The sequence below is a fragment of the Limulus polyphemus genome, unplaced genomic scaffold (assembly GCF_000517525.1).
Source record: "Limulus polyphemus unplaced genomic scaffold, Limulus_polyphemus-2.1.2 Scaffold2455, whole genome shotgun sequence".
NCBI classification, from domain to species: Eukaryota; Metazoa; Arthropoda; class Merostomata; order Xiphosura; family Limulidae; genus Limulus; species Limulus polyphemus.
In genome coordinates, this window is record NW_013668065.1 from 98,720 (window position 1) to 110,484 (window position 11,765).

The 11,765-nt window shown below is 33.1% G+C and overlaps 1 protein-coding gene across 1 annotated transcript in view; it reads left to right on the forward strand.

Moving 5' to 3' along the window:
• LOC106467002 (fasciclin-1-like) overlaps nt 1-11,765 on the forward strand; it is a 68,774-nt gene that overhangs the window by 48,173 nt on the left and 8,836 nt on the right. Inside the window, exons 4-9 of the mRNA XM_013927312.2 lie at nt 433-614; nt 1,258-1,390; nt 3,174-3,303; nt 3,567-3,750; nt 4,440-4,599; nt 6,838-6,970. Coding sequence (XP_013782766.1) covers nt 433-614; nt 1,258-1,390; nt 3,174-3,303; nt 3,567-3,750; nt 4,440-4,599; nt 6,838-6,970 — 922 coding nt within the window. The remainder of the gene's footprint in view (nt 1-432; nt 615-1,257; nt 1,391-3,173; nt 3,304-3,566; nt 3,751-4,439; nt 4,600-6,837; nt 6,971-11,765) is intronic.

Genomic DNA, 11,765 nt, shown 5'->3' on the forward strand with positions numbered 1-11,765 from the left:
GTAGCTTTGCGCGAAATTCAAAAACAAACAAACAAACAAACAAACTTTCAATCACCACATTTTGGAAATGTTAAAGTTAACAGAGAAGGAAAAGTTTGATTAATTTATCTTCAATTATTACGTATTTGTGGGAATAAATTCAGACCTAGAATGTTGTTGGTTGAGAAATTATTTACTAAATATTACCGATATTTGTATGAACATGTTCCCAGTGTACGAACTTAGTCTTTTTAAATTGAAATTGCTACTAGGCTGTCATTTTGTGTCATCTCGTTGAGAACCTATTCCCAGTTTGCGAGTTTAGCGTCTGTTAATTGAAAATATTCCTAAGTTGTGGCAAGCCGTATGAATGTTAATTTTTTAAAACAGACTTTTCATGAACATGAAAAGTACATAAGCTGATCCATATTTCCGATTATGTCTGTGATACAGGAGTTCTTCGTGAACAACGCCAAGGTTCTGGAAGAGAGGGACTTTACCGTATCGGATGGTAATCAAAAGCTTTACGTAATCGATGAAGTTCTGGAACCCTATTGGTCTACTGAGTACCTTCCACCAGACGCCTGGGAATTTCTCAACAACCCTAGCTTATACAACATCAAAGAAGACCTGAGGTTTGTGGAGGGCTCACTTTAAATAGTACTAGTTAGTTGAAATATCATTAACACACTATATATATATATATATATATGTGTGTGTGTTTCTGAGTCATATGAGCTGTTTATTTCACACTTTATTAACATAAATAATAAATCGGTAATAGGCGTAATAATGTGATATTTATTATATTGTTAACGCAATAGATATAGGTGCAGTTAGGCTTAACATTGGTTTATTAAACCACTTTGTTCGAAGCTTAATATGTGCACTAAGGTAAAAATAATGCACTATAACATGGTGGAATTGTATTTTCAATTTTGCTAAAAAAACACAAGCTACAAACAAAATATTTTGTGTGTGAAATATCATACCATAAACAGAACAATTTTCTGAACACAATGTGTAAAAACCATAGGAGATTTACACTTTGAGCTACAATCTAAACATAGTTTTATCTAAAGGAAAAATTAACCTAATCTAATTTATCGACAAACAAAGTTATATACACAGACCACTGATATATCAGTCATACAACTGGTTGTATATGATGTTCAAGAAGAACAAATAAAATAAATGGTTTGTAAATTAGGCCTAATGTTAGGCCATATGAAAATATACGTAGATTGGAAAACGATGATGTATTTTGTTTTATCTTAGCGCTATGGCATCACGTGTAAAAGAAGAAGAAGAAAATGGCCTTTTCAGTAGCGTTGGAAATCATACCTACTTTATACCATTAACTCAAGGTAGTGGTGCAGAAGGAAATAGATTTAGAGACGTTGATAAAGCTGTAAGTGTTATAGCTTATGAAGTTATACTAATTAAATTTTTTGAGTAACACAACTCTGGTTACATTCGTAAGACACTCTATTTGTGGAATAATATCTCAAAAAAGTGTAACAATAATTTAGAAAGTACAACAATAATTCCAAAAATGTAACAATAACTCCAAAAAGTGTAACAATAATTCAGAAAGTGTAATAATAATTCAAAAAGTGTCACAATAATTCAGAAAGTGTAACAATAACTCCAAAAAGTGTAACAATAATTCAGAAAGTGTAACAATAACTCCAAAAACGTAACAGTAATTCAGAAAGATGCACCAGTTATTTAGTAACAGTCTAAATGCTAATGTTTCGATATTGTATTTCTTACGTTTTTGTTGAGCCTAGTGCATTGTGGGCTTTGTTTTCTATGGAGTTTTTCTCTGTTTTTGATTTGATTTTAAAAGAACGATTAGGGCTCCATGCTGCATCTGTACTCCAAAATTTAGATTCGTATCTGGAAATTCCACTGCAAAACAAAAAATTAATTTCAGTGACTGAAGACAACTAGTGGACGAATCAAGGAATTATTTTTTTATCTTAGTTTAGGCTTATAGCTAGATTAGTCTATTAGGCTTAACTTACGCACTGTACTTTTGCTGGTTACTATTAGAACTGTTGTTTTATAGTTTAATTATTACTTCATAGCCATCTTTACCGTTTACGATTATTTCCTTACTTAACATTACTCGTTCAGCCGAACATATCTCTTTCATATTACGCTATGCCTGTCGTAATATTGGAAACGTTTTTCATTTACAGGTGTAATAATTCAAGGACTTTTGTTTACTACATAACACTAATTTTCGAGAATCTATCCCTAACGTTAATCAATGTTTATCACAAACTAAACATATGGTAAAATGCTTATAATGTACGTTTTAATCACCTCGCCTGAAGTTGAACAATGATTTTTGACTAAATTGTTCGTAAAGCTTTTTCATATTAAAATAATTCAGTATTTGTCTACCAAAACCGACCTTAAATGTATGCTATATATATCTTAATGACTAATCGTATATAACACATTATGATATTTTGTTGAAGTGTTAGACATATTTATCTGAAGTCAAGCAACCACAATTATCCAAAACAACTGAAAAGTGCTTAAATAGAACAGTTTATATCAAGTACGAAACTGGAGTCATTGCCACAAAGAAAGTTAAATAATTTTTCAACAAATATTACAGATATCGGTGTAAACATGTTTTCTAGTCTGTGAGCTTGGTGTTCTGTTATTTATATCGGTGTAAACATGTCTCCTAGTCTGTGAGCATGGTGTGCTATCATTTATATCGGTATTGTAAACATGTTTACTAGTTTGTGAGCTTGGTGTTTTATTATTTTTATCGGTGTAAAGATGTTTCTAAGTCTGTGAGTTTGGTGTTCTGTAACTGATAACGGTGTGGACATGTTTCTAAGTCTGTGAGCTTGGTGTTCTGTAACTGATAACGGTGTAGACATGTTTCTAAGTCTGTGAGCTTGGTGTTCTGTAACTGATAACGGTGTGGACATGTTTCTAAGTCTGTGAGCTTGGTGTTCTGTAACTGATAACGGTGTGGACATGTTTCCCAGTTGGGCGAGTTTGGTGTTCCTACATTTTAATATTTTAATGTGAGAATTTTTTCAGTTTTTGAGTTTGATGTAAAAAATGTCACCAATATCAAAGCAAATATGATTTTTACTTATTAGTCTCATGTCAGAAGATACACGTGCACTTTTTTAAAAACAAATCGTTCCAACCTTCAGGTGATCAAAGGTCACGTGATCCCGCAACACGTATTGTTCACTAGAACAGCAGGAAACGAGGCCTACAAGTCCAACAATCCAAAAGTGGAAATCAACCTGGTTAGCCAGACCACAGCTTCGACCCATACAAGTACATATATATTTTCTATTGACTTAATACAGAATGTGAATATTCAATTTATTTTCATTCAAAAGAAAAAAAATTGTCTCTTGTACTTCATTACTTCATACTTTTGTATCGGATAAAAAGGAATTTCATATAGATCAACAAATAGTGTTTTTATTTTTGATTTAACCACTGAAGTAAAATAAACTACGTTTTCTCCTCATCCTTATATTTTACGTGTCAAAGTTTTCAACTTATGCAAGCCAAATATTTAAAAAATTTTCTAGTGTTTGTTCGAAGCAACACTCTTCAAGACCACCTGGGTCATCGAAAAGGAGTGGTCTTATCACAAATTGTAAGAGCTAATATACCAGTAAAGAATGGAGTGGTCCATCTGATTCAGCATCCTCTTATGATCATTGATATTAGCATCTGGGATTTCATTGAAACCGAATCTGAAGGGAAACTCTCGTAAGTACATCATAGAGATCCATTCTGTTTGTGGAGATAGTAGGATAACTTTTGGTTATAATATGTTCATGTTTTTCTTATCTGTTAATCCACGAATGGATAAACGATCAAAATAAAAATTCTGAGACGAAAGTTAATTATTTTAACACTGACGGCCACAAGTGATCTGGGACTGAGTGTTACAGGTATAAAAAAAAAGAGTTTTGAAATGGAAAGCATTAAAATTAATGTAAACTTAACACGCTTGCTCTTTAGTGTGTCATTTTCATCTCTTATTTCACAATGTACTAGTGTCCTACCATAGGATTTTCTCAAAGTTTTGTAACCATCGGTTACTGAGGAACAGTTTTGTAGGGCTTTTTTTAAAACTTTCTATACAGCATTTGATAGTTTTTGCAAGGGACTTTCCACATTCTATTTTCTATAGAAACACGTATTTCCTACTGCGTATAAATGTGAGTAAATAGAGTTAAAATTACCTATTCTTTATGCTTCAATGAAACCTATATATATATAGGTTGAAACTCAACATACATATCTGGGTGTTTTCAATGGAGTGTCGTGTGTTCTGAGATGATACACTACAGCAGCTCTTATGATGTAACTTGTAGACATTTTTTCCTTTGACATACCAATAACAGTAGATTAACTAATTAAGATGAACTGAGTTAGGTTTTGATGTGTTTCAGAGAGTATATGAAGCTCGTTCAGGAGGCATCGGCCGATTTTCAGTACGAGCTGCAAAATTCAGGAGAAAAGACAGTGTTTGCACCCACCAATGAAGCGATATTGCGACTGGCCCCAGAAAAACTGGCAAACCTGAAAAAAAATACAACTGAACTCACAAAGGTTTGTTACTATTTTGAGAATGAAGTAACGGTTGTTTCTTGTTAAGTTTGTTTGTTTGTAATTAAGCACAAAGCTACACAATGGGCTATCTGTGCTCTGCCCACCACGGGTATCGAAACCCGGATTCTAGCGTTGTAAGTCCGCAGACATACCGCTGTGCCACTGGAGGGGCTTCTTGTTAAGTACAAAGCTATATAATTGGTTATCTTTGCTCTACCAATAGCAGGTATATAAACCCGAATTTTAGCGTTAAACTCTCCCAGGGGACTTACCGCTAAGTCACGTGGGAGAGTGTAGCAGTTAAACACCAATGTATTTTGTGATTCCAAATTAACAGTGTAAGTGTACACTCAGTGTTATTTTAAATAATTGTAAAAGTTGAGAGGAAGATATATCTGTTTTTTTTTATGAATTTCGCGCAAGGATACTTGAGAGCTATCTGCGCTAGCCGTCCCCAATTCTGAAGTGATAGGTTAGAGATAAGGCAGCTGGTCAACACAACCCACCGCTAGCTCTTGGGTTACTCTTTACCAACGAATAGTGGAATTGACCTTTACATTATAACGCCCCCAAGGCTGAAAGGGCAAACATGCTTCGTGATGGGATTTGAACCAGCGACCCGCAGATTGCGAGACGAACTCCCTAACCACCTGGCCATGTCGGGCCGTATCTTTAAGTGTGGCATTCGTCTTGAACATTCGAGGTAACATCATAAAAAAAATGAGTTAACTGATGTATAAAAGTCCCTGTAATTAAACGATATTTAATAATATACGTATATTTTGGAATATTACTCAAACAATCTGACGTCTGTATTGAATCTTTGGATTAAGATAATAGAAAGTATAGTAACAAAAAAAAATAGCTACAGTTAGTTGAACTTACTTAGTTCCCTGGTAAGGATCAAACTTAGCACTAGCTCTGTCTCCAACTTGTTAAACCTAACTTATATTATTATAAACAACGTATTGAAGTTGTAACAAAATATCCACATAAATCATTACTCATGGTCTAATCTGTGTCTTTACTTGCAATCAGTGACCAAAAATATGGCTAAGGATTTTATGAGGTCAAAGCTCAGACAACCAAAAAATGTATGTTTTGGCCTCCTGTAGGGTCATATTTACAGCAATCAAACTGAAAGTTGGCTCAAATATAAATTTTAATGCGCCCAACACATTGAAATACAAAAAAAACAACAAAAAACTGGATCTGCCTATTTTACGTCTTTTTAAGGGGGTCAGAGCTTACAAAGAAAGGATTATTTTGGGGTTTTTGGTCAATTACTCGGCCATATTTTGACTAATTTACATATGATTTGACACTTTTCAACAGGTTCTACACATGGACAAACAAAAATAGTGGACTTTCCCATTTTGAGTATTTATAGGGGGTCAAGATGCCACAAAAAGCATAATTTTGAAGGTTTTGGTCCATTTCTTGACCATATTTTGAGCAGTTTACGTGGGATTTAGTACAAAGATACTCTTTTCAGGTTCCAAATGAAGGTATAGACAATTTTGGATTTTTTGTCTTTTGCTTAATTTTTTAGTTGGGAAGCACAATTTTAGGTTTTCATGAACTGTTCATGTGTATGTCAACCAACTTACATGGGATTTGGTAAACAGATACTTTCTTGCTCCCCGGGGAGCACAAATGATCTCTTGGGACGGGGGCGAGCGATTAGGGTAGAGTCAATAGTACAATAATGGAAAATGAGCGATTTAATATTTAATTAGTAATGAAAGTAATAAGTAATTACTACAATCAAGGGCGGATTAAGAGTCAGTCAAGCCTGGGGCTAAATGTTTCTACAAGGCCTATTATGATCGCGACTACAGACTATGATAAAACACAAAAACAAAAACAACATAAACTTAACCTCATAACGGGCCTTTAGCCCGGGTCGGGGGGCTACAGCCCAAATAGTCTCTGCCTTACTCCACCTTTGACTGCAACACATATAGCATTTTAATGTGTGAACGTGTAATATATCTCGTCACTTAACTCACTCTTTGACTCATTTAAAAAAGAGAAGGCGCTTAGAAAACCATACCTATTAAAGGGGGCGTGGATGACAAAAGTCTGGGAAACGCTGCAATACGTCATAAAACAAAAACGCAAAGGATTTTAGATAGCATTTTGGAAGAAAAGTAGCAATTTAAAACTAACCCTTTACAGACTTATAATCATCGAACGATTGAAACTGTTTTATATACGAATGGTTTTGTTTTCCAGCTTCTCTGGCTCCATATGGTTAAGAAGTCTGTATCTACAGATGACGCATGGCATGGACGGATATATGAAACAGTTACTGCTGACAAACAACGCAGTATGTATTTCCGTGCTGTTGGGGACCGAAAAAACAAAAGTAAGTTTTATTTCTGTGACTTACTTCTAAATGTTTTCCGTTTTTTCCTTTCAAAATGCAGATTTAAATCACATATCTAGAGTGCACCGTTAGTAGTGCCATCTAGGAATGGAGAACATAACTCAAACATCGGTAGGAAAATCTGTTCTTTAAAAGTTTCGTAGTGATAATATCTTAGCGAGCTTATTAAGTAGCAATAAGACAAAGTCAAAGTTGGTTTGGTATTCGAACAGATTATATTACTTATTAAATTACAGAATATTCATAGTATGCGCCCTAGGTACACCAACGAGAAAAAGACAAACTTAAAAACAACTAAATAAATAAATAATATATTCCACGTGAGATATGAAAGTGTGTACACAACTGGATGAGGTTGGGTATATCTACTACCGACCACAAGATGATAGGGACTTTCAAATATGAGAAAAGGAAGTTTGGCAGATGGTCTTTATGGTTGTTACAAGTTTTTCAATGCAGTTTGAAGTTTTTGAAGTTTCATTTTATTTTTGATTTTTCGTTTCAGTGCCACAATCAGTAGACATCTTTACTTTGTACAGTTTTCTTTTCTAATTAATTGGTATAGTATTCCGTATTAATTCACGTTGTGTATTATTTTGTTTGTCTTTCGGTGAGACCATCCCACGGTTTTGGAGCTAACGGGCCTAAACTTGGCAGCGGAACTGGTGTGCTCTTTGAGGTGTACTTATCTATATCACATGTCGCCCCTATCTATTTCTATTCTCTGCAGCGTGATAAAGTAGATACTTTTTGGCCATTATGTAATAAGCTAGTGTGATTGAGTGTGTAATTATGTAGAAATATCATTAGCATTCAGTGATCAAGCGCATCATTATACTTAGTGTAAGAAAGGTGTGATATATGATATTGGAAAACCAAAATGTATCTCTTGGTCAGAGTACAGCATTTGATCGAGTTCTTCATGACCTTTTTTCTTATATATATTATAGGCAACTAAATTTCACAATTTTGAAGGTATTGATGTTTATCTGTAAATAATGTTATATCCATAATCAATTATAGACTTATAAACAATGTTATACCTATAACCAATATTAGAATTATAAACAATGTTATACCTATAATCAATATTAGACTTATAAACAGTGCTATATCTGCAAAGAATACTAAAACATTTGAAATTAATAAAGCTAAATAATTTTTCTACTCGAAGTAAAGTACCAAAGCAACAACATTTAACTCAGTAACTACTCATAAATTACTAACTTTCTCCCCATTGTTGCCTTTTCAGATGCATAATCATAAAATTTTAATAACGATTCCAACAACAGAGCCAACCAGTGATGACTAAAATATGATTTCTTCTTGAAATATAATACCGTTTTGGATTAAACCACAATTTCCAAACAGCACCTGCCTCCTAAGAATTTAGTGTTGAATAATGCCAAAATGATAAATATCTACTCCTTTTATTCGAGTTGGATTCGAATGAAGCTCTTGAAACATCTCTGACACCATCTGTGAAAATAAAATGGAGAAAAGGTCAAATTTATATATCTATGTACACATGTAAAAATTTGAACAAATTTATCTTGCATCACATGGTTGAGCTCAATAAATAGTGATGTTAATATGGTTATAAAGACCAGTAAAATATAGTTATATCATCCCAAACTCTGAATATTCAATGTGGTTTGCTAAAGTTTTCTTTCACAAAAATGTTACGTGGTATGTGGAAGAAATGTTTCTTACATTAATAGCTACAATTAAGTACTTAGAAAGTTTTCAAAGTAAAACAGAAGAAGCACTTGATTGTGTTTAATTATTTAGATTATACAAAATTATAAACATAAAATGTGTGACTTTAATGTAGTAAACTTGACATGATAAAGCAAAGTTAATGCTCTAGTTTTCTCAATTACTTTCCATTTAAAGTATTAATATTATAGTTATGGATTTTGGTTTAACATACTCTTTAAGGTTTGTTGATGGTCATTTGTGATAGCTAGACTCACACATATATCCCTTCTTAGAAATTATGTTAACTTATGTTTTATTAGTTCAATATTTTCAAGAGAAATAGGCAGTTATGAAAAATTAAACTTATTTTAAAAAGTAATTATGTGTTATACTATTTAAAACAAATATTGGTATTCACGATGTCTGAAATTTTGTTTCCTAATATGACAAGGCCATATAATTAAGTTTTCTGTGGTATATCTTTTGAAAGTAGAAATTAAAAATATTTTTTCTCAAAGAGGATATACCAGCTTAATTGATATATAACACTAATATTATTCTGTTTTTATTACCACACGTATTTTTGTGGGGAAATAATATAAAGGAAAACTACTACTTAGCAGTGAGTTCAGTTTAAACATATGTTATTTCCATATTTAATAATAGTTTCATTTCCGTTCGCTAGATGGGAGCACAAAATGTTCATACATAACGACATTTTGGGATATTTCATTGCATAAACATGATATCAGACAAAACAATTTCGGTAAAAATAAATATATATATATAAAATTTTCTACATTAATATTAAAGATATCAAGAAGTTCAAGTATTTATGGAACTGACAGAGCTGTGTACACGTTATTGATGTCTGAGTTTGACAACACCAGTATCTTAATTGTCAAAACAATACATTATATAGCGGTCTTCTTTCTTTTATATCTTCAGTGGGGCCGAGCCTGGAGCTGTATGTGTATGCGTGGTATCATACTTCATGGTCTGGGATACGTATGATGTCCTCCCCATTAATCCTCTGACCCTGGCATGGGGTTATGATTGTATGCACATACAGTAACCCGGAGTGAAGTTGGAAAGCGTGGGTTCTGAAAATCACCCCTTAACGTTGGTCCACTGCTCCGGGGTACTTGTACCGTCCAGGAGGAACCATTCCATCTTCACTGGCCTCCAATGTAATCTAAAAATAGAATAAAAATGTGTTTCCAATCATTTGAAGTATTTATTGCACATACAAAAATAAAGATATGTTTGCTTAAAATTCGTATTTTAGAGATTTGTTTATCTGTCAATAGATTGCGTGCACTTCATTTCTTTTATTAAAACAACATATTATTTTCTGCTAATTAAAGTGTAGTAAGTGGATTTATCTTTAAACTAAAAATAGAATTAAAATATTCATTTCGATCATTAGAAATATTAGTTGCACATACAAAAACAGCAAGATAAGTTTGGTTAAAATTCTTATTTTAAGATTTTCTTTACTTGTCAATAAGTGACGCACCCTTCATTTATGTCATTAAAAATCTATTATTTCCTGCCTAATTTTTCCAAAACCATTATTATTATGAGTAACTCTTCTGTAAGTTTGTAATAAGTGACACACATATATCAAGTAAAATCTCTGAGAATTTTCAGTCCAAACTACTGTGATGTCAATGTGTCATTTTGGTTATTAATTAAGGTGCAGTATTAAATCAAGTTTTTTAAATGGCATATATTGAAATTGTAAGAAATGTATTGCATTATAGTAGATACAATTATAAAGGAATTATAAAACATACCATCAAGGAAAAGAGGAACAAGTTTATGACAGTTAGAAATGAGTAACTTCCTCACTCCAATTTTATATTTCGTTTTTAAAAATCCATTGTTTTATATCTTATTAATTCAGTAAATATAATACCAATTTTAATTTGGGAATGTAATGTACTCGACATTTGTTTTGTTTACTTTTAGTATTATTTGATCACATTTTGTAATTTTCCCTGACTAGCATAGCTACTCTATCATGTAACTTTGCAATATATTCACAGTGATCGTGTTATACATAGTACTTGTATGTTATCCATTAATAATAAAAAGGTTATTTTACAAAGAAAAATTAGCCAGAATTTAAATTTCTATTGAGACCCGAATTGTTTGAATAAAATTTCCTATGACGATACTGATTTCATGTATGTTCTATTATAGAAATGTATCTGTAAGGTTAAGTAGTTAATGAAATATCCCATAATGGGATTTAATGAGCAATTTGACTTTCAGTAAACATGCACATTAAAATATAGGTGGACTTCATCAGTAGAATATGTTGACAAAAAATAACTCGAGATGAAGTTTTGCACTGTTTGAGCAGGATGTGAATGCATAAGGAAAAAGTATGAAGTTGCACGTATCACTCTGCAGTAGAGTTTTAGTGAATCACTCAGAATGAAACCTATGTTCCCGCTAACCTCTTCTCTGACATACCCATGAAATCGTGCATACCCACGAAGCTCCGTGAATTTAGTTTGTTTAAATGTGATGCTAACATTTGTGTACAGTGGAGGGTCTATGAAAAGTTTGTTCAGATGTGTGGTATAATATTTATTTTGTCGTTTTTTACATAAGTTTATTACAATGGAAACTGCTGCGTCGATCGACACCAAGACATGACGTAATGCAAAAAAATACTTTCAGGGTCAGCTCGGGAGATGAAACATCACTCTTATAGAGTGAGAGTACCCTCATAAATTTGTCTGCTTACAGAATTTCGCGCAAAGTTACTCAAGGGACTATGGGTGCTAACTGTCTATAACTTAAAAGTGATAGACTAGATGAAAGGCAGATAGTCAACACAAACCACCACCAACTTTTGGGCTAACTTTTACCAAGGAAAAATGAGTTTGACCAAGACATTATAATGGTGAAAGGAAGAGTATGTTCGATGACGGGACTCGGACATACGACCCACAGATTGCAAGGCGAGCACTCTTACCCAAGCCATGTTCCCTCTTAAGTTAAAATGTGTCTGTTCTGTGGCTATATACAACAGTCCGAGGGGCACGTGAATAGAATG